The sequence below is a fragment of the Lonchura striata genome, chromosome 13 (genome assembly GCF_050655825.1).
Source record: "Lonchura striata isolate lonStrDom1 chromosome 13, ASM5065582v1, whole genome shotgun sequence".
In the NCBI taxonomy this organism is placed as follows: domain Eukaryota; kingdom Metazoa; phylum Chordata; class Aves; order Passeriformes; family Estrildidae; genus Lonchura; species Lonchura striata.
Genome location: NC_140715.1, coordinates 13,789,373 through 13,812,067, shown reverse-complemented (window position 1 = coordinate 13,812,067; position 22,695 = coordinate 13,789,373). Strand labels below are relative to the sequence as shown.

At 51.0% G+C, this 22,695-nt stretch overlaps 3 protein-coding genes and 1 long non-coding RNA gene across 10 annotated transcripts in view; 2 read left to right on the top strand and 2 right to left on the bottom strand.

The window, feature by feature from the left end:
• The first annotated feature begins 970 nt into the window (after positions 1-970).
• Positions 971-4,373, top strand: MRNIP (MRN complex interacting protein). 4 transcript variants are annotated; one of them, XM_085591384.1, is made up of 7 exons: positions 971-1,071; positions 1,164-1,223; positions 1,349-1,668; positions 2,627-2,696; positions 2,983-3,116; positions 3,357-3,459; positions 3,677-4,373. In XM_085591384.1, exons 1-7 carry the CDS (start codon positions 1,012-1,014, stop codon positions 4,238-4,240), a joined length of 1,311 nt encoding a protein of 436 aa, XP_085447510.1. In that variant the 5' UTR covers positions 971-1,011; the 3' UTR covers positions 4,241-4,373. The 4 variants fall into 4 exon arrangements, with proteins under 4 accessions (XP_085447510.1, XP_021407842.3, XP_085447511.1 ...); XM_021552167.4 differs by having other exon boundaries at positions 972-1,071; positions 1,349-1,446; XM_085591385.1 differs by lacking the exon at positions 1,164-1,223 and having other exon boundaries at positions 977-1,071.
• A 414-nt stretch (positions 4,374-4,787) lies between these two features.
• SQSTM1 (sequestosome 1) lies at positions 4,788-9,086 on the bottom strand. 2 transcript variants are annotated; one of them, XM_021552165.4, is made up of 8 exons: positions 8,900-9,086; positions 8,691-8,786; positions 7,671-7,900; positions 7,394-7,562; positions 6,862-6,951; positions 6,114-6,358; positions 5,682-5,889; positions 4,788-5,089 (listed from the first exon to the last, which is right to left on the bottom strand). In XM_021552165.4, the coding sequence occupies exons 1-8, from the start codon at positions 9,075-9,077 to the stop codon at positions 4,932-4,934; spliced, it is 1,374 nt and encodes a 457-aa protein (XP_021407840.2). In that variant the 5' UTR covers positions 9,078-9,086; the 3' UTR covers positions 4,788-4,931. The 2 variants fall into 2 exon arrangements, with proteins under 2 accessions (XP_021407840.2, XP_021407841.2); XM_021552166.4 differs by lacking the exon at positions 6,862-6,951.
• A 2,967-nt stretch (positions 9,087-12,053) lies between these two features.
• On the bottom strand, positions 12,054-13,430 carry LOC146766184 (uncharacterized). The gene is made up of 2 exons (XR_014958315.1): positions 13,317-13,430; positions 12,054-12,251 (listed from the first exon to the last, which is right to left on the bottom strand). It is a non-coding gene; the product is annotated as an uncharacterized LOC146766184 (long non-coding RNA).
• A 1,112-nt stretch (positions 13,431-14,542) lies between these two features.
• MGAT4B (alpha-1,3-mannosyl-glycoprotein 4-beta-N-acetylglucosaminyltransferase B) overlaps positions 14,543-22,695 on the top strand; it is a 52,647-nt gene continuing 44,494 nt past the window's right edge. The window contains exon 1 of one of the 3 annotated variants that reach the window (XM_085591381.1): positions 14,543-14,682. In XM_085591381.1, the coding sequence (XP_085447507.1) occupies positions 14,592-14,682 (91 nt within the window). In that variant the 5' untranslated portion in view covers positions 14,543-14,591. Of the gene's footprint in view, positions 14,683-16,528; positions 16,907-22,695 lie in introns of those variants that run through there. The other 2 variants (XM_021552178.4, XM_085591380.1) reach the window with 2 other exon arrangements.

Here is a 22,695-nt window from a genome sequence, read left to right as displayed (position 1 = left end):
CGGTGTCGGTGTCTCTGCCCGGTGTCGCTGCCCGGTGTCGGTGTCGCTGCCCGGTGTCTCTGCCCGGTGTCGCTGCCCGGTGCCGGTGTCTCTGCCCGGTGTCTCTGCCCGGTGTCGCTGCCCGGTGTCGCTGCCCGGTGCCAGTGTCACTGCCCGGTGTCTCTGCCCGGTGTCGCTGCCCGGTGCCGGTGTCTCTGCCCGGTGTCGCTGCCCGGTGTCTCTGCCCGGTGCCGGTGTCTCTGCCCGGTGTCTCTGCCCGGTGTCGCTGCCCGGTGCCGGTGTCTCTGCCCGGTGTCTCTGCCCGGTGTCGCTGCCCGGTGTCGCTGCCCGGTGTCACTGCCCGGTGTCGCTGCCCGGTGCCGGTGTCGCTGCCCGGTGTCGCTGCCCGGTGTCGCTGCCCGGTGCCGGTGTCGCTGCCCGGTGTCTCTGCCCGGTGTCTCTGCCCGGTGCCGGTGTCGCTGCCCGGTGTCGCTGCCCGGTGTCGCTGCCCGGTGTCGCTGCCCGGTGCCGGTGTCTCTGCCCGGTGTCGCTGCCCGGTGCCGGTGTCGCTGCCCGGTGTCGCTGCCCGGTGTCGCTGCCCGGTGCCGGTGTCGCTGCCCGGTGCCGGTGTCTCTGCCCGGTGTCTCTGCCCGGTGTCGCTGCCCGGTGTCTCTGCCCGGTGTCGCTGCCCGGTGTCGCTGCCCGGTGTCGCTGCCCGGTGTCTCTGCCCGGTGTCGCTGCCCGGTGTCGCTGCCCGGTGCCGGTGTCGCTGCCCGGTGCCGGTGTCTCTGCCCGGTGTCTCTGCCCGGTGTCGGTGTCTCTGCCCGGTGTCGCTGCCCGGTGTCGGTGTCGCTGCCCGGTGTCGCTGCCCGGTGTCTCTGCCCGGTGTCGCTGCCCGGTGCCGGTGTCGCTGCCCGGTGTCTCTGCCCGGTGTCGCTGCCCGGTGTCGCTGCCCGGTGCGCTGCCCGGTGCGCTGCCCGGTGCCGCCGCTGAGGGGCGCTGGCGGCTCGCCGCGGGGGTCACGTGGCCGCGATGGCGCAGCGGGTCTGGGTGCTGAGGTGTTGCCGCTGCCGCCGCTTCCAGGGGCAGCAGGTGGGGACGGGACGGGACGGGGGGCTCCGGGCCCTCACCCACCGCTCTGTGCCCTCGCTCCCGGCCCTCACCACCGCTCTGTGCCCTCGCAGGCCAAGCGCAGCGGGCGGTGGAGCTGCAGCGTGTGCGGCCAGCGGCAGGCCGTGCAGAAGGTGAGGACGCCCTGCGCCCTCAGCCTCAGCGGGCGCTGGCCCTCGGTGACACCTGGGCTGTCGCCTCGCCTCGTGCTGTGCCCCCCGGCTGCTGCCTCAGCGCTGTCCTCTTTCATTCTGTGCAGGTTTATGGGCAGGGCTCGGGCCTGGAGTGCAGGCGCCACGTCCAGAAGCTGAACGTGCTGCAGGGCGAAGCAGAGGAGGCGCTCGGTTGGACATCTTGGTACGGTGCGAACCTCTCGCTGCTCGTTGCTTTTGATGCGCTGCAGCTGATGCGCATCTCCACACACCGGCTGCCTGTGGCCAGCCCCAGCATGTCACGGCAAGGTTTTCTGGCCTGTGAGAAGCCTTGGCCCTGCTGGTTTTGGCCTCACCACATAGGAACAAGCTCTTTGTGGGGGGTTTTGTGTCCCAGCGTGTTTATTTTGATAAGGATTTCTTTCAGGTAACTATAGCTGATCAGTAGCATGCGTGGGTCACCTTTACTCAATATGTACACAATAGGGTTTGGGTTTGTTGTGTTGTTTTTTGATGGGTTGTTTTTAAAATTTGGTGTTTTTTATGTACTGTTTGATGAGCTGATTGTGGAGATGTCCCTTTTACAGATTACAGTCCTCATCAGACTACATCCTCAAAAAACATTCATTTGAGTTGCTGCCTAACTGTTGGCATTTAGGGTGTTCATACTGTGAATCTGTTGAGTGATCACTGCTGCTAGTGATAAAAGACTTGTTCAGGGCAAACAGTTCAGTGTAATTCCTGCTGCGCTGGAAAATCTGAGTAACACCTTCCTGTTTATTTCACTTCTGAATCTGTTTATAAATTGTGTAATCTTGAAGTGGTTTTGAACTGGTCCAGCCTCCTTTTTACTCAAAACTATTTTCAGAGATCGACCAAGGGTAGTTATGTAACTTGGTTGTGACTACACAGTGCTTCACAGTTAAGCTTGGAGAAAAAAACTCATTGTTCACTTTATCAAAAAGTGTTGCTATTTTTATTCTCAAAAAATTGTGAAATTCAAAACATTATGAAACAACTTCCCTTGCTTTCATGGGATAAAATGAGTGAATTTAAATTGTTGTACCAAACTGTTATATCCCTCATTATGATCAATTAAAATTTACCATTTCATAATTACTGGCTTTAGATCAAACTTGAATTTTGTATAGCAACAAGGAGGGCTCTAACTTGAGCCTCTAACTATATTTAATCAAGTGTTTGTGCAATGTATCTTGCAAATCATTCATTTGGCATAAAGTTTTCCATAGATCTTGTTTTTTCTGATATGTTTCCTATATACTGCTCCTATCCATGCTTTCTGTTCAATCCTTTAGGCTATGACTGGGTGATTTGAAGCCTATAAATCAACAGACAGGAGTGTGTAGTTTAAACCTCTATTTTAGGTGTGTAGAAGACTCTATAAATGACAGCAAAAATAGAGCAGCACAGCATGAGGACAGTTCAGTCCAGCAGGTAAGATCCCTACAAAGCTGAGGTAAATACAAACCCATTCTGTCCTGGGTGAAACCAGTGATCCCTTTATGTGGTTCAGAGAGCTGAAAGGGTGTATCAAATCAGAGAGGCTCCTGCAGAGACAGGTGTACACAGAAACTGCTCCGCTGAGGACTGAACCTGGGAACATGACAGAGGAACATGTTCTAAACTGATTCATGATTTGAGGCATTTGGCACATGTGTTACAGTACCAAAAATGAGAGCCCCCATGTTTTGCTGGTTTTAGTAATTCTCCAGTGTTGTAGGAGGGAAGGAGAGAAGGCAGTCGCTGGAGTAAATATCTGGACCAGGAGAGTGAGGATCAAGAAGATGAGGAGGAGGCGGCTCTGGAAAGGCAACAGTTCTGTTCCCAGAGAAAGAACACTGTGGGAGAACAAAGGTACAGAGAGAACTTTGGCAATTTCTGCCCCCGAGTGGTGACACTTGATTTGGAGGTGTGGGAGGGAGCTCAACTCTGAAATCTGGGCTAAGGTGCAGGTGGCAGTGTATGACCTGGGCTGAGCAGGGATTTGGTATTTGGGGATATAGAGCCATCCATTTTATGAACCTCTCTGGTGATCTGTGAAAAGAATCACAGTGGATCTAATCTGTCCTCTTTGTTAATGGTTTTCTTGGCCAGGAAACACCCGAAGCACTTCCTCTCCAGTGATGTTCCAGAGCATGCAGAAGAAAGTGGAGTGTCTCAGCTTCTCTATCAAGTCAAAAAAGTTAAAACCACTGAGGTATTTTAGCTATAGAAGATGCTCCTGATCTCAAATTTTTTATCATAATTTTGAATTTTAATGAGTCTTTCTCTGTTCTTCTCCAAGCAAGCCAATGAATGACTGGGGAGGAAAAATAGTATGTTGGGGGTTTCTGTCAGAAAGGTTTTATTTAGGCAAAGCCAATACCACCTTTAATGCTTCTATGCTGCATTTATAACCAAGTTCTCTCTTTCAGTGCAAGAAATGCTTTGTAGCAGTGCCTGGTGGACATGATGGAGATGCTGGTTCTGGAGGCAGTGTGGCTCCTGCTGTCTGTGAGACTGTAGTGACTGAGAAGAATACACAGGCCCCATCTGCTTGCACCAAACCATCCAAGTGGGGAAAATTTCTCTCGTTATCTGACAGCTCTAGTGAAAATGCTGCTGTAGGGACCATGGCACAGCAGGAGGGCAGTGGAGGTGGGGGGCTGGGCAGCACAGCTGCTGGTGGGGCCTGGAGGTGCTCAGGACAGCCTGGAAGAACTCTATCTCAGAGTACAGGTTTTAAATTTACAAAGTGTGTTGTAAGCACTGAGGATCTGGCCTCAGCACTGCCCAGCAGCAATGAGGATGTGCTCAGAGAATCTCACGATCAGGTGCTAAGGGTGGGATCTGCTGCAGAGACCACTGCAGGAAAGTGCTGCTTGGATACCCCAGGGAGGGCAAACACCCTTGTTAATGCTTACTCTGGGCCAAAGGTGAGCAACGTTTCTTGTGAGCAACTCTTCTGCACGGGTGAGGAGTTTGATGATGATCTCTGAAGTTCAGGCATCTTTGGTATGTCTTTCTTGGCCCTAATGCATTTGAGATGTTGTTTACTGAGACAGTTTTGAACTAAAGGTGTTTTCACTCAAAGCCATAGAGAACTGCACTATTAAAGTTGCTTACATGTTTGATGCTTGTTTGTGGGGAAGGGAAGGAGGGAGAAGAGACTGTTGCTCTCAGGTTACAGGGTTGTCTAGCAACCTCAGCAGCTAGAAATAGGAATGGGAGTAGGTCGGCTTGGGGAAAGCTCCCAGGCTTTAAGGATTTGTGGCCCATACAATTAAATTCTGTGATTGATTCCTCCTTACAAAACTACAGCTCTTTCCCCCCCAAACTACATCTTTGTTGAAACCTCCCATAGCAACCCTTTCTTCCAGAGCTGTAAGAAAGCTCCAGAGCCAGCAAAGGATTGGATTTCTCTTCCTAAGAGTAGGCCTAAGTGTACACCAAAGTACATGCAGAAAGGCAGTCCTGGGCTGCTCCGTGTTTTCAGCCTCATCCGTAGGTGATGTAGCTGTGATACTGAAATGTTCCACAGACACATGACATGCAGTAGTATTTATTTTTCCTCCATTCTACAAGCACGTAAGAATGTGAGACAGAAATCCAGAGTAGGAAAAATTATGAACCACAATAGCTCAAGGCTGCATTATCTGCTTTCAGCTAGAAAAGAGGTTTTTGTTACTACTACAAGTGAGGTGGCTGCTTAGAATACTGGATGGCATCCAGTGCTGCCCCAATGTCGCAGTTCTTGATCTGCAGGAGCTGAGTGAGCCATCCACCCTCATCGGAGAAACCCATGGAGAGCATCTGGGACAGAGACTCAATGAGGCGAGGCTCAGCTTCTGTGAAAATAATACAGTTCAACTATTTCATGTAATTAGAAAACCAGGCAAGGGTTTAACAGCATTCTTTGACAGAAGGAGACATGCTTTTCTTTGTCTCCCAGGAGTGCAGATGTGTGAGATAAACAATACATAATCAGAGCTAAGGAAAGTGCTTAGCTGGGCTCAGCTGGCCTTGCTGTGGGCCTCAGTGCTGCTGATGGCAGTTGAGGGGCCTTGGATACTGTTAGTGGCTCCCACCAGGAAAGTGCTGCCCTGAAGCCACAGGATGTACTGGTCCATGTCCTGCATTAAAGGCTCTCTTGAGCAGTACACAGCAAGGACATGATCAAGGACAGCACCTATTTCATGTTGCTCAAATGGCATATTAGCCCAAGGTCAGACATGTGGTTAGTGGCCCACATTCAAGAGAGGAGCCACCTGATCTTCTCTAACAGAGTGCAAGAGCTGCCAAACCTGGGACAGGTTTAGCTCTAACTTACACAACCTTGGTTTCTACCACCTCTACAAGAAGTCTGCTTGTGTCAAGCCAAGTAGGCAGTTCCCTAGACAAAGTTACTCTCAGCTATGAAACCTGCTCACACTCTCCTACCTGGGGGCAGGTGTGGGTAGAGAGCAGCTTCTCGCAGTCCTGTAGGTCCTGGCTGGGGAGGATCCCGAGGCACATCCAGGGAGCTGGGACCGTCTGTGTCTGGCATTTGCAGAGACTGCAGTTCACCTGTGGAAGGATCCACTTCTTTGGATGATAAGTGGGTCCAGTCCTCCTCGCCCCCTGATGAACTGCTAGACTCACTGTGTTCCTAAAATGGAAAAAAAGAAAGGGTCCAGGTGCTGTAGTGCTTCCCAGGCAGTATGCACACTCCTATTTGCCTTTAATATAAAGAATTACATCCCCAAGAAGTCCCACCACCTTTGCTGTAAATCTGTAAAGGTGCTGTGTATCCCTTAATCTGCTCTCATCTTAATACTCATTCCTGCAGTGCATTCCAAGTGATTGCATTCAATTACTGTTGTAGTTTTGTACCTGGGAGTGGAAGCTGCCATCTTCCATTTGTGTGGGCACAGAATCTACCACCATGTCTTGCATCTGTTCTGCAATGACATTTACTTGTGTAGCAGACTCTGTGTTATTCCAGTCTGCTTTGGTCTGAACATTCTGGGTTGGAGCACTGCTGGTTGCCTCAGCACCGGTCTTCTCTTGGTTGGCAGAAGTAGGAGTCACTTTGCTTCTCTGTCCTCCGTGTTCCACATCGATATCAACTTCAATACCTAGAAAAGCATTTAAGGTAGACAAAGTGGTAAGAGGTTTTTTTTCCAAAGCAGCCCTAAATGGATCGATCCTGCTCTACACTCTTAAGGTTTCTGTCATCCTACAATCTGCCATGTAACAGCAGGAATTAAAATGCAAAGCCTTCTTTACTAAAGAATAGCTAAGCACTGAACAGCCATCTTCCTCCACACAGACAAGCCAAATACTTAAAGGCAGGGCAGAAGTTACATCTATGTCCACATAAACCAGGCAAAATCTAGAGTCACCACTGACTTAAAGGGCTGACACATTATTGAAATTTTTCCTCATTTTTTTCAAATAAAAGGTACTGAGCAACTGTTCTAAGCCTAAGCATTATTAGTATCCAAGTATAAACTAAGCCTTTGAGGCTTAGGACAGGAGGTAATTTGAAGACCAGTCACAACAACTGACTGCTGCTCCTGTTAAACAGACCTGTAAGCCAGTCTCAAGGACTGGTAACAAACTGTACATTATCACTTACCCAGGGGACTCAGAAAAGCTGCAACACTCTCCCCAACATTCTTTAGGAAGGTGACATTGGGGTCCTGAGGCTGGCTGTTAGTAGAAGCTTCTAGAAAAACAATTTCTGTTAGCACACACAAGCTCTGAGGGAAAGGGCACCTGCAGAGGGTGTGTCCCCACAGGAGCTTAAAGCTCATTCCTGTCACTGACATACATTACAGAACAAAGCACTACAGAGAACAACTAACTGGGCTACCTCTGGAACAGAAAGCCAGTATTAGCATTATTATGGCTCATCAGCCATGCTGAAAGGCAGGTCTGGAGTACAATAGTGACATGCTTGACCTAACAGCTCAGCTTGGTTGGGTTCCAGATACTTTATCTGCATCCTCATTGACTGCACGGACCCAAGCACACCTTAAAGTAATAACACTTTGTGCTGAAAGGTGCCAATTCCTTTGTTCTCCCACCCAGATTCTACCCTATGCTGCAGAACCTCAGCTGGTCTGAGGCTCCACCACCACCCTGTCTACCAGGGCACCTCCTCTCACCTTCTGCAGCAGGTGCACTGGGGGCTGCAGTGGTGGCTTCAGCGGTGGCTTCAGCTTGCTCCGAGTTCTGGCAGGGAGCTGCAGGCCCAGGATACCCCCAGCAGTGCATCCATGGGAAAGGTGGAACACCATGGCGCATTTTACGGAGCCAGCGTCCTCGGGGAATCCACTGTAAAGGGTGACATTCGTGTGACAGCGAGTTCTGAGCAACTGAAACGCCTGACTTGAATTTGAGGAATCTCTCACTCATCAGTTGCCTTCCATAGATTTTGCTCACCTCAAACGGATTAAGCAGTGGGCTTTGGAACATCACCATGTTGTGCTCCTTGTGGATGCCCTTCCCCTCGCAGGTGCTGCACAGGTCATAGTCTGGACAGACACTGCACTTGAACCTGGTCCCCACCACAGGTCCCTCACAGCCATCACAGATGACGTTGGGGTGCACCATGTTGCGGGGCGGCTCCTGGCTGCACTGCGAGCGGTGCTCCCGCTTGCACTCCTTCTTCTCTGTTAAGGAAGGGAAATTTCACATCAAGATCAGATTACTATCTACGGCCTTGAAGTCAGGCCGAGGAGGAAGCACAAACAGCCCGTCCGAGCAGTGTTGACTTACTAGGTCAGTTTATTTTTACACTGGCTGTCAAACCTAAGCCAGGCTCATGTAAGAGACCTTAAACCACGTGCAAAGAGGTTTTGCAAAGATACCTCCTCCTGAAACCAAGCCTACGTTATCCTAAATATCCCTTGGCACACTTTTTTTAGATTAGCACTGCACCACCTCATCTGGCTTCTCACCCTACCTTCCCAAGCACTGCAAGAACAAAATGTTTCTGGAGAAGGAGTTAGGAATGCAGATGCCATGAAGCATAACATGAGAATGGGGACAACAGGTGTGGCTCACTAGATGGACTGCAGATAAAGCTTTGAGGGCTTCTACATGAACAAGGGACTGGGAAGCAACTACGCACTGGGAAAGTGGAATTAAAGCTAACATGTTGTTTTGAATATTTAGGATACCACCACTGGTTTAGTGTATCCAGGGAACGAGAATGACAACAGAGCCTCACACTGGGCCAGCTGATAGGGCTAGGAGGAAACCTGTGGTTTGTTTATCCCACCTCAAATTCATGTTCCGTCACATTACACTGCCCTTTATTTAACCTCCCCCGCAGAGGCCGCAGCTTCCACTCGGCGCTCGAGGACACGGGAAGGGCCGGGGCTGGCTTCTCCCGCTTTGGGAGCGCTGCCAGGAGGCTCAGCCGAGACCCGCCGTGCCCTCCGGAGCTGCTACCCGTACCTTTGATATAAACACGGAACACGCCATCCCGCACGTAGGGCATCGCCAACTCCAGCTCCTCGTCGCTGGAAAAAGCGATCAGGTCCCCGTCCTCATCTGGAAAGGGCGAAGCGCAGGATGAGGCGCCCGGTGGGGTAACGGGGCAGCCAGAGCCCCGCGCCCCGCGATCTGCCACCCCGGGACCCGGCAGCTGCCCCAGCCCCGCTCACCCTTGTAGTGCATGCGGAAGGCGGGCGGCGGCCCGGCCCGCAGCAGCCCCTGGAAGAGCTCGGCGACACGGTCGTAGATGGCCCGGTAGCGAGCGGGCGGCGGCAGCGTGAAGCGGCGGATCTCGCGGGCCGCCTCCTCCTTGCCCAGCAGGTAGGCTTTCACCGTCAGCGCCGCCATGGCTGTGGCGCAGCAGGAATTGCGGCCGGGACCGAGACACGGAGCGGCGCGGGGCGGGGTGAGCGGCGACGGCGGCTCCGCCGGCCGCGCTTTTAAGCGCCGCGGCACCGGCCCCGCCCCCGAGGCCACCCCCCTCTGCCCTGCCCCGGCCCGCCCCGCTCCCGTTCCTGCTCCGTCCCCATCCAGGGCCACGGAAAAGCGCCCACGGCGCACGGGAAAACCTGTGGATACGTGCAAATGCCCATGTCTGCTCCCTGCCCTGCCCGGCCCCGGTTTGGGCCCCGGGGCACCAGCGGGGGCGGCGGGCAGTGAGCGCGACACGGGGACCCCTGGGTGACCTCCGAGACACACCGGGGGCAACACCACAGCACGGGCAGCGCCGGGCCGCCCCGGTCCCGTCACCGCTCCCGGCCGCCGGGAGCCGGCAGGCGCTTGGCATCCCGGCGCTGCCTCCCCTCCACGGCGGCAGCGCGGCCGGGAGCGGAGCGGGAGCCACGAGCCAGCCCCGCTCGTGCGGCACCCACCGGAGCGGCTGGCGTGCCGAGCGTGGCAGGAATAAATAACTGAACCCCTGTGTCAGGAGCGGGCACTAAAAATAAGGTCACTGGTGTAAACACAGCTGACATTAAGGAGGATGTGCTGTGGCCTTTGCAAGCTGGTTGGCAGCAGTATTTTTTTTGCGGATCACATACAGTTGACAGGCCTCTTAATCCGGCCGCAGGAGGGTTCAGCTGGCAGAACACACCGTCTGTGCTGTCCAAGCATAATTAAATAATGATGGATCAATGATTATTAGGTTCCTTGTTGGTGTTACTTTCCTCTCACCCAAGGGCCTGACCACTCTGACTCTTGGTGCTGTATTTCTTAGTTTAAGATATTAAGAACTTAGGAGGAACTGTGTCACGATTTATCATCTTCTGTAATCAAGAGAAGCATAAATTTTAATTTCCACAATGGGAAGGTAGTTTATTTCTTGACCTAAAGTATATATGTTAAAACACTTGGCCTTTTATGTAGAGACATTTTTGGTATATGTGGCACAATGTTGACATTGCAACCCTTTCCTGGAAAATAGTATTTACAGTGGAAAAGTTTGCCCCATTTAAGTTAAAATGCTTTCTAGAAAATTCAGTTTCTATGTATGACATGGCTAATGTTTGCACTGTAAAGCAGTGGGTTAAAGTTTAAATACCAGCAAATTCAGCAGGAAACATGGATGATGCTGTGTAGGAAATTATTCAGCGGCTTTTACAGCAGCCAATATTGAAAACTTTGGGCAGGCAGCAAAGCCATATGGTGTTTCACCTTCCCTTTTGCCTGTTTGCTGTGTGTATCCTTATATCTGAAAATGTCAATGAAAGCTGATACCTTGACATTGTTGGATTATGCTTTTTCTCCATAAAATCTGATTTTATGGTGCCAGGAGAAGCAGGACATGCAGTACAGGGCACTCTACCAGTGTTGGATGTGCCTCACCAAGCAGCACCTCCAACATGCCCATCTCATGTTGCTTCTGAAGACCTCGAGGGCCACTTTCATCTCATCTATTAGGCCAGAACTGTATTTTGAGACCCAGCACATCCATTCCTTAGGTTCCAAGCTGCTGCTGTTCCAGACAGCTCCAGTTCCTATTCCCTTCTCCATCCCTGCCTGTGTTTGAGGGGTGTTTGAAGTGCAGGGTAGGGGGTGTCCTCAAGTTGCTGTGTCTTTTCATGTCAGTTCTGTCTCCAGGCTAATTGATTGTTGCATTTGTAATTATCAAGCAATGTGCTAAAGTAAAATCAGAAATTTGAGTTTTCCCGTGTCCACTTCAATCCAGTTCTCCTGGTGGGACATGCTGAGTCACGCACAGCTCTTGCTGTGACATCATGCACTTTTACAAAACACAAGGCGAACAGGCTTTCACTGGTCTCACGGCTTACCTCACCGATCACGGGACGGGAGTGACTCAGTGAGTCTCCTCCTCCTCCTCCTCCTCCTCCTCCTCGAGGTCGGGGATTTCCTCCGGGCAGCCCTCCTGCAGCTCAGACCTCGCTCTCCCCCGTTTCCTCCAGCCTGGGCTCTGCCTCTGCCCGGTTCCTCAGCCCCATGTGAGGAGCTGTGCTCTATTCCCAGATCCACTAGAGCAGTTTCTCCTTCTGTTTGTGAGTGGATCTGGATTTTGGCATTCTCAGCATGGAGCAGTGGTTGTGTGGATACTTTCTTAGGAATCCCATGGCAGCACAGCAACTCCTGCCCAAAAAAGTGGCTCGTTGGCCCCAGGTGCTGAGCAGCCAGCTTCACACATGGATATAGCAAAGGAACAGTAAAGAGAACAGTGAAAAAATGCTGTTGGAGTTTAAAAATTCAAGTTAGAGAGGAAAGGCTTAAAAAGGAGCAATTAGCATCCCTTCAGTGATCTGCTTTCTCTCTACACCCACTTCTGCTGGGAAATGTTTGACAATATTTGGTGAGGTTTTTGTTCTGAGGGCACAATCACCAGAAATACTTCTGTCCAAACTTCTTATGTTTGCAATAAAGCCCTGGGGGGAAGAAGGTGGGATGGAGGAGGTGAAATGTCCAATCTTTTCCTTGCTTGCAAACCACAGCAGAGGCTGATGAGGAAATTTTCCAGAGGAAGTTTTGCCCAGCTCATTGCTCCAGCCTGAGACTGCCGTCACTGCCCCAGCACTCCTGGTGAGGAGGGGAGGGTTGGCAGGACAGTGTGTGGTGATGGTGGGACCACGCACAGCTCTGGGCTGCACTGAGTGCCCATCCACACCCAGCAATCCCACGTGTCCTTCCAGAGGCTTCTGGAGAGGTGCAGGATCCTCCAGGCACATCGGGACAGACACTGGTGACTCAGCCTGGTCCCATGACCTCTTCTTTCCTCCTCTAGCCCAGTGAAAACCCGGTTCGTGCCTCGGAAGCAGAACCCTCCTTCCTCATTGGCACAGGCAGAGCACAAAGCCGAGCTGGGAGTTTTTTGCTGTCTCATTTTTGAGGCTTTCCTGAAGTTCAGCTGTGCCACGTCAGGTGTTTACACAGGCTCAGCAGCTGTGGTGAAACTGTTAAAGGCAGAAAACTCTGGCAGTTTTTTCACTGAGACACAGGAGCAGATAGGAAGAATGGGTGGACAGCAGGTACAAGGTAGAAGCACACCAGGAGTGTTATGCAGTTCCATAAGGATTGTTCCTGGAGATGAGAAAGAGTTTTTTGCAACCTATGTGAATTTCTTGGGCCTAGTGTTGCTTTGAAAATCTGACTTGTAGCTTTTGCCCTGATTTAAAGCATCAACATGTCAACACTTTGAACATAAAGCACCCTGTTGTCATTTTCCTCTCTCATGGCTAAAGAGATTTGAAAACATTTATACTGCTGTGAAACAAGCCATGGTGATGTTTGAACACAGCAGCCTATAAAACATAGAAAATGAAATTATTTTGTTTCTTGCATAAAGCAGCCTGGGAAGGATCAAGCCTAAAGATGGGCCAAACTCCAGAGCTAAGCTCTTTCAAGCACTAGATAAAATCAGCTATAAATCTGGATTACATTTTATACCTAGACCTAATAAATGTTTTCTCTTTCTAATTTTTGTAATGGCCTCAGGACCTGTGGATTGCTATGGGAGTGTTTCCCATGAAGGCCCCTCATTTCTGCAGCACACTCAGCATTGCCAGCATCAACTGTTCAAAGATCATGAGATCACCATTTAAAAAAAAAAAAAAAAAAAAAACACAAAAAAAACCCCACCTTTTCTCTGCATTTGCTATTTGCTGGGGTTTTGGGTCTCTGCAATTCACATTTTAATTTTTGCTCTGCAAAATACGAAAGCTCAAAACTTGCTCAAAATTTGCTCAAAACTTTAAAAACAGAATAAAAGACAAAACTGGGAAAAGAGGGATAGATTTAAAGAATAAAAAAGACTTTGCAGGTCTAAGAGAAAAATGGCAGGTGCTGCAATTTGGCTTAATCCCTCATTATTTCCAAGAGAACCCAAGGTTTTTTATCATGAGAGGGTGGTATAAAGCTCATTAATTTCTTCAGACTTTTATGAAGACAAAGTATAACAGAAGAAATTAGATTAAACTTTATCCTTGGGAAAGAGTCTAATTAATTGTCTTGGAGAAATTATTAATGTTCCTCTCTTCTCTCCCGCTGCAGACACACCCGATATCCTGAGTGGTGGGAGCATTTTGCACCTCTGAAAATAAACAGCCAACATTTAATAGAGCACAGCACTTCCCCACCAGCTCTTACTTGTCTGCCACCTTTGTGGAGGGCTGCCATTAATTCCTGCGGATCTGCTGCTGCCTTATGTTGTGATGGGGGTTGTTCGTGCTTTGTAAAATCCAGGTCAGGATGCACCGGTCCAAGCCCCGCCCGCGGGGTTTTTTCGTTTTTTCGGCGTTCCTGGGAGTTCTGCCAGGGGATTTCCCCGCTCAGGGCGTTTCCCTGCCCAGGGATGAGGTCTGTGCTCGGCCCCGCAGCTCCCACCTGGCTCCTGGCAGAGGAGGGAGGCAGAAACTCCTGATGCCATCCAAAGGGCTCCCTCTGCCGATTTCCTTCCCGGATTCTCTAACACCGGCAGAGGCCATTTCAAGATTTGAAAAATGTGCTTTATTTAACGAACTGAAGAATGTTCTAAGGATGCAGTTAGGCAAGACCTGTGCTTTTCCTCATAAACGAGGCACCCAGAGCACCTCGAGGCAGCCCCTGCACCTTCCCGAGTGCTGGGCTCCCTTCACTGTCACCTCTCCAGGAGGAAACAGAGAGGATGCCTGAGGATCCACTGGGCAGATTTTCCTTTTCGGGAGAATTCCCATGTCTGCCGGCCCCCAGCTCCTCCCTGCCTGCCACCTGGGATGGCTCCGAGCGTTGCTGAGCCCCGGCACCGCCGCTCCCGGCCCTGGCACGGGCACACGCCGCATTGCATCGCACCCCCATTGATCCGGACATTTCAGGCAGCAGACTTTGATCGCTGGCAGCCCTACGGTATTTACATGTCAGAGAAATATTTACTTGCTAAAAGAGCTCTGGGGAATGGGAGATGACAGCTTTTGCTGGTTCAGGAGTTATGTACCCATGTACAGGGCACCTGAGCTGCCTGACCTCATGCCCACCCACAGAAACAAGTTCAGATGATGAAGGCAAATAAGTGCCTGTGGAGTCTGACCTCACAGTGCAGTCTATAATGAAATAAGCTGGACATTAACAGAAGAAAACAAAAGCAAAATAATTTTGTAATCTGATTTCTTCTGTCCTTCACCCAAGCAAGCAGCTTGAGGTCATAACCCCTGAGTGCCAGGTCCTTTGAAAAGGGATAACGTCCTTCTGGGCAGCAGCTTCTGTTTGTGATATTCTTCTGTCGTGGATTTTCTCCCAATAAACATTGGATTCTGTTTCCTTCACCAAGACGAAACACTTCTGCGGGAATGGCAGTGAGGATGCACGGCGTGACTCCTCATCCTGCACCCCCAGCTGTCCATTCCCCATGGGCACATCCCTGTGCAAGGGGGCTGAGCACGCACCTCCATGCAGGGGCACCCACCCGTGACACCGCAGGGACCGGGCCATTCCTGGGGGTCCACGTGCAGGGATGTGCATCACCCTGGCACAGCCACAGGTACGTGCACACCCCCACACCCTGCAGGCAGATGGACCTGGGTGAGTGTTCACACACACACAGACATATGGGCACAGAGTGACACATATGGACATGGCCACGCACACACACATACACACACACACACACACACACACACACACACGTGTACAGACCCACGCAGGTACCCGCAGACACATCTGTAGCTTTGTAGGGACATATGGATGGGCATGAGGAGGCAGGTGTGCATCGACTGGAGTAAGCCAAGGATACAGGTATGTACATTTATTTATATACGTAACCTGTGAACTTGCACTCTTGCACACACATACACACTGTTGTTGTACGTGGATGGACACGGTCAGATACACACTCAAACACACACAGAGAGGTGCACACGCATTCATATACACACACACAGACAATCTCAGACACAATCTCACACTCTCACACAGTCACACACTCACAGACACACAGATATGCACACACACATACATAGACTTGTGCAGAGACATGCAGATGCATACAGACACATGCACTTACACTCATACACACACACTGATACACACAGTCACACTCACACACACACACTCAATTACACTCACACTGATACACACACACACTGATAAACATACACTCACACACACTTTCACACACTCAATTACACTCAATTACACTCACACTGATACACACACACTCATACTCACATTGATACATATACGCTCACACTCATACTCACACTCATTCACACTGATACACACTCACACTCACACTGATACACTCACCCACACGTTCACACTGATACATACACATTCACACACACTCACACTGATACACACACACACATACGCTGATACACACACTCACACACACACTGATACACTCACACTCACTCGCACTCACACTCACACACACTCACACTGATACATACACACACATACACACTGATACATACACATTCACACACACACACTGATACACTCACACACACTCTCACACTCACACTCACACACTGATACACACACATTCACACACACACTGATACACTCTCACACACTCTCACACTCACTCTCACACACTCACACTCTCACACTGATACATTCACACACACACTGATACACTCACTCACTCGCACTCACGCACACACACACTCACACTGATACATACACACTCACACTCACACTAATATACTCACACACACTCACACTCTCACACTCACACTCACACTTACACTCACACTGATACATTCACACACACACTGATAGTCTCACACACTCTCACACTCACTCTCACACTCATACTCACACTCACACTCACACTGATACATTCACACACACACTGATGCACTCACACACTCACACTCACTCTCACACTCACACTCTCACTCTCACACTCACTCTCACACTCACTCTCACTCTCACACTCACACTCACACTCTCACTCTCACACTCACACTCTCACTCTCTCACACTCACACTCACACTCTCACTCTCACACTCACACTCACACTCACACTCTCACACTCTCACTCTCACTCTCACTCTCATACTCACACTCTCACTCTCACTCTCACTCTCACACTCTCACTCTCACACTCACACTCTCACACTCACACTCTCACACTCTCTCACTCTCACTCTCACTCTCACACTCTCACTCTCACACTCACACTCTCACACTCACACTCTCACACTCACCCTCACACTCACACACTCACACTCACACTCACACTCACACTCACACTCACACTCACACTCACCCGTCCCTCTGCAGTCCCGCGTTCCCCCGCACGGGGGCGCCCTTCGCTCGCTGCCGCCCCGCCCCGGCCCCGCCCCGGCGCCGCCCGGCCCCGCCCCGCCCGCCCGGCGGGCCCGGCGCGGGCGCTGCGTGCGGGCGGTGCGGGCGCTGCGCCCCGCTCCGCTCCGCTCCGCTCCCGGCTCCGCTCCCGCCCCGCTCCGCTCCCGGCTCCGCGCTCCGCTCCGCTCCGCCGGGGCCGCCGAGGCCGCGCCGCGCCCGGGACATGCGGCCGCCCCCGCCGGCGAGGAGGCGATGAGGCTCCGCAGCGGCACGGCGCTCACGCTGCTGCTCGGCTGCCTGTGCGCGCTGCTCTCGCTCTCCTGGTACGGCGCCTTCGGCGGGCACAAAGGTGAGAGGGGCCCGGCCGCCGCCCGCCGCCGGGGGGGATGCGGGGACTCCGCGAGTCCGGCCCGGCTGGAGCCGGGGGGTGCGCTGGGATCCAGCCCCGGTGAGCATCCTGCGGGACCTGGGCGATCCTGGGGCAGGGTCCTGCTGGAGCCCCACGGCTGCGGGCTCGGCGGGGTCCTGTGCGCCCCTGGTCCCCACGGGACCGTGCCCTGTGGAAGCCCTGGGGCGACTGCCCGTGCCCGGCTGCGCAGCAGGTATCCCAGCCGGGGTCTCTACTCGTCCCCCAGGCGCGCTGTGGCCAGGGGCGCCCACGGAGGGTCGGGGGGCTCTGGGGTGATGGGCGGGCCGTTTTCCAGGTCGGGGTGCGCTTGGCTTGGCTTTGGTGATGTGCTTCTGTGCACCCCATGTTTATGGCCAAAACCTTCATGGGCGATGACAGCCAGGTGGGTTAAATCTGCATGAAAGTGTGGTAGTGCCAGCAACTGGAGCTTTCAGGTGCTGGGGGTTCTTTGGGCAAACTGGTGAAGGGAGATCTGAGCATCTCTGCCATCTCTGCATGTGTCTTTTGTGGCTCAATGCTGAGTCCAGTAACTTCAGTGGATATGGGACAGGTGTGACAGCTGTGGCTTCAGCACACAAATATTGGTGCTGGCTTTGCACTGAGTAGGCAGCTGCAGAGCAGAGGTGCAGGGCCCTGTCCCACCGAGGCTGCGGAGGAATCCTGTGCAGGTGTTACAGAGATGCTTGCTGCTGGTTTTTCCTGACAACACAATAGTTGCTTTTCTCCACCCAGTCTCTCACTCAAGCAGTGCACTGGACTTATTCTGACCTGGAGAACAGTTCTGACAGTCGCTTCTGAATTGTGCCTCTGTACTGTGTATGAGTGTGTAATCTCTTACACCTGTGGTAATCGCTCAGCTCTTCCAGTTCCTGCACTTTTAGAGGTCATTAAAGGTGTGTGCTCTGACCAACCAGGCCTTGACTCTCTCCTCCCACTTGCTATGTAAGCATCTCTCCCTGGTACAGGTGAGAAGCAGCTTTTGCCGAGTGGAAGCTGTGACTTGATGGATTTGCAATCCTGTGGCACACTATGCACCATCACAAGGTGCAGCTTGCACATAGTGCAAGGCTGGCCTCAGGGCTGGGGCAGCTCCTGGGGGAGGTTTTGTGGCTCTGATGGGCAGGATGACATGAACCCACCCAGCCCCTTCCCTGGCAGCAGGCCAGGAATGCCTGGGATGTGCCATTTTGTCCTGGCAGCTGCAGGTGTCTGACAGGTGGCTGCTTGGAATCCTCTGCCTCATTCATCACTGAAGGCTCTCCTGTTGTGCTGCTAAGGTGGTTTAAATCCCACCAGAGCTGCCTCCTGCAGAGGTTTATGTGGTGGGCGTTTGCAGTGCAGGGGTGTTGCCTCTGTACCAGTGGATTGCTTTGCTTCTGCTGGTGATATTTTTAACTGGCCAAAATGTTTTCATACGCAGGTGTTGCTGTTGTATGTTGCTTTCTGACAGAAGTGCTAAACCACAGTAGCTGTGCAGGGGCAGAGGAACGCTCTGAGAACTGCCCTGTGGTTACCACTGAGCAGGGGCTTTGCTTGCAGCTTCTCATAAATAAAGCAAAAGCAGTGTGCAGTGCTGTGTGGGCTCCGAGCAGCCCCTCCTGCTTCCAGAAGCAGGGTGGCCAACCCCACTAGGCAGACTGTGCTGTCTGGGCTGTGTTGTCCTGTGACACACTTCTATTTTTTAACAAGCAGCTTTTTCCTGTGGCCCATGCAAGTGCCAGGACAACAGCCCTGAGTACCACTGTCCCTGTCCCTCTGGGCAGGACCCTCTCTGGGATGCGTTTTCCCCTGGCAGCAGCAAATCGTCCACTGCACTCGGCAGTGGCCACAACAGGTCACGGCCAGCACGGCTGCCTGTGTCAGCACGGCAGTTTCCAGCTATTGTGCTCATTTATGTATCAGGCCATTTTTCAGTACAGAGCTGGAGAAGACCTTGAGAGGTCATTCAGTCCATCTCCTGCCCTCCGCAGGATCGCTGATAACCAACCCTTTCCAGGCAGATGTTTGTCGTGTTCGTTCTTGAAAACCTCCCATGACAGGGACTCCTAAGCTCCCCAGACAATCTGTTTGACATTTAGCAGCCCTCATATTAGGCTTTTCTTATGATTTGTACAGAAATTTCTTTTTCTTCACTTTACTTTCAGGATTGCTCTTCTTTTTTTCCATCTGTTTGGAACGGGCAGAAGAAAAGTTCCTTCTGTCCTTCTTTGCAGCAGGCCAGTAGATATTTGGAACTTGCTACCGTTTCCCTTACTAAACCAGATTAAACCACACTGGTTCCTTTGATCACTCTTTTTTAGGTCATATATTCTTGGGCTGCAGTTGCTCTTGTTACTCTTCTGGACCATCATTCTTGGTGAGGAGGGATGCTTAACCTGGGATAAAGGCTGAAGTTGCTGCTGTATTTTTGCTCAGAAGACTTAAGTGTTACTTCATACCTTTTACAAACAATGGTCCTGTTTATACATCCCACTGTGTGTGCTTTTCTCTTCTGCTATAGGTGACTCATGTTTATTTTTTTTATCCCATCAACCCTTCAACTGTTCCTCTCCAGATGTTGTCCTCTTTTTCATTCCTTATCTCGTGTTTGCCTGGTTAATTATTCTTACCAAATTGCATTACCTCATGCTTGTCCTTGTTGAACTGTGTCCTTTTTTTTTTTTTTTTTCCTCCAGACTGCATCTTCTAAATTTTCAGGATTGTTTTGAATTCTGATTTTGCCCTCCTGCATGCTTGCAGTCCCTCTCAGCTTGGTGTAACCTTCCAGGTCAGTTAGCCTGTTTTCTCTGCCATCAACCAAGTTGTGGATGAAAACACCAATTGGTGTTGGATCTGGGATGGGTTCCACTGGAAAATACTTCAGTAGAGCCCCCCCAGTCTGTGCTCAAAGAGAGTGCCCCATTCACAGGTGGTCTTCCCAGCAGTGGTGGTCCTACCTTCAGGCAGCTCAGGCCAATCCTTGCATCCCTGGCTATGTTGTGGGGATGTCCCATCAGACACTTTCAGAGATCTCTGAAATCTTTGTTTCTTCCCCCTTTCTGCAAGTCCTGACACCCTACACCCTGTCACAGAAAGAAATATGACAGATTTGATGTGATTTGTTCTTGATGAACAGAGGTTATCTCTTGCTGAAGTTCTCCTTGTCTTATAAGCATTTCAACTGAAGTTAAGCTGATTATATTATAAATTCCTGCCTCCTTATTCCCATACCTATATTTTTCAAAGATAGGCTTTGTGTTTGCCAGTCCTGTAACATCAGTCATCCCCTGTGAGTGACTGGAGACAATTCCCAGTGCTCCTGTGAGTTGCTGATGTTGTTGAGTTCTGGGGAAGTCTGGCAAGGTGTCCGCATTGCCTCTAGTGGGGAATAATATGATATTAAAATGTAAGGCATTGCAGAGTCTGCTTGTCTTCCCACTCTGTGTTGGGAGGACAAAACAATTAATTGCAAGAAAAAAAGCCAGAACAAGCCATCTCCAGAGCTGCTTTTCTGAGACCAGCTCAGGGCTTGTTTACCTGCTAATGGTGTTCTGCTGTGCTGTGCTTATTAGTAAAGTTTTGACCTCATGGTCTGCAAAAACAGATGCTGCCTCCTTCCAATTATAAACGGGGTTTGAAATAGTCTGCAGGAGTGGGAAGAGAAGGGCAGCCTCAAATAGCACAGCCACTCACCCTGGCAGGCAGTGTCCAGCATCACGGGCTGTTCGGAGGTGGGCCACGTGCTGTGTGTCATGGTGGTGGGTGTCCTGGCCAAAGTCCGACTTTCTCCCTTTGCTGATTTTAGATTTAAATATGGTTTCACTTCCCAAACCATGAATTGCCATGCAGAAGGCTCTTCTGTAACCTGATGTCAGTTGTTGGACGTGTAGGGCTTAACAGTGGAGGATCAGGCTTCGGGAAGGTGCAGACAGGTTCAGGTGTTATGTGTCCAGCGTGGGGACTCCAGGGGACTCAGGACACACTGATGGGATGAAGGCAAACAATTTAACCTACCAATTAAATTGTTGTGGTTTTTTTCATTTCCAGTGGTGAAAACTGTTCAGTTCTCTTCCATAATGTTTGTTCTTATCTTGACTGACTGACCAACCATGCACTGTTTATGCAGCCCTTCTATTTGCCCTTTGCAGCCTATGCCAGAGCCATAAATGCTGCAGGATATTTGGGGTTTAAGTGTTGGGATTTGATTTTTAATTGGAGAGAAAATTTTAAATCTTGTGTTGAACCTTCTGGAGATTCCCATTGGAAATGCTTTATGTAGAGGTTGGCATGATACCTCCTCAGTATGGCTGTGTAGCTCAGGGCAGGCTCTGTACCCATGTTGCCTGTGCAGGCTTCCCCTGGCAAGTTTTTTCTCTGTCAGCTTTTAATGATTTCTAATTACTCACTGCCAGCCAGCTCCTGGCATCCATTGTAAAACCCCAACTGCAATCAGCTCTGTACCTGTAGGTTTGCCTGCAAAGTGGGGTTGGTGTTTGTGTGGTGGCTTCACACCCCTAAGATCAGTTGGGACTGTGGTGTTTTGGATACCACAGTCACCTTGTGGGACCTGTTTTTTTCTGTGGGTGTTGTGGAAGCACTTCAGAACAGGAGTGCAGAGCTCCTTGAAGGACTCACCAGATGCATCCTGGCTGGGTGTCTTGGTGCAGGTCTGAGCACGGGGTTTCTCCCTTGGTTTGTGGGTGTGGTGAGGAGCAGGATGCTGGGTTTGGTGTTTGTGGGGCACTGGCTGCAGCGTGGATGTTGCTCTGGAGCAGCAGGGAGGGCTCTAAGGAAATATCGCTCATGCAGTGCCGGGCACGGCAGGATGCTCTGCTCCCTGGGGGTGTCCTTTGTGGGAAGCAAACTTTGTCCTGGAGGGATGTTCCTCTGAGTGTGTTTACAAAGTCTTCTTCTATAGTGCATAAAAGCCGTGAACACTAATCCGCTCTGGAAGCAGCAGAGTCAAAGCTTGATATTGTTAAATACGAGCCGTGTCCTGCGGCATCTGGGGTTCCCGCTGCTTTTCCATTTCTGTTGCTTGCACCAGCTTGACTTCAGGTTTTTGTAGTTTCTTTGAGGTCTTGGGCACTGCCTGCAGCGAAATGGATAGGAGTGAAAGCCCTGGTTTGAGCTGGGATTGCTTCACGGCAGCCCTTGCAAACGTTTCCCAGTAGGAGAGATACCAGCAGGAGACCCAGCAAGTGCTTTTGAGGGCTGGGGAGGTGCAGGCAAGGACCTGGCTAGGGAACCATGGAGTTTGAAAATCTGTCATTAAAATGCATGGTGAATAAAAGGATGTGCAGGAGCATTTCTGAGAGACTTTATGTGGCCTGGGTGGTGCTCAGCAGATTTTGTGTGAAATTGGTGGCTGGAATGCAGCAGCATTTGCTAAATTACTTCTTCTGTGACTTGAACAAATTCATCCCAAGAGCGAGGGGCACTGTGCAATCTGTTGAAATGCATTTATTAAAATAAGTTGCACATTGTCTGGAGTCACATTTGTATCTGTTTTTATTTATTTGCAGTTTTTTAAAGGCCTTTAAATGGGCCTCTTGACCTGTATTGTGTGTGCAGTTGCTGTGTCCCATTGCTGCTCCCACACTAAGATGTTGTTGTGTGATGGAGTTGAAGTTACAAGGGCTCTCTCCTAACCTGTGTTCTTGAGCACAGACTTGGATTCATGTCCTTGCTGTGCTGTGTCCCTTCCAGTCTTGGAACAGTTGACTGCCTGGTTTCATGCCTCAGTTCCCATCTGCTCTCTGGGGACAGTGACATCTCTTGTCACAGGGGTTTGGAGGACACTGCCACACTTCTGTGACAGCAGGGTCTGTGTCAGCACAAAGGAGAGG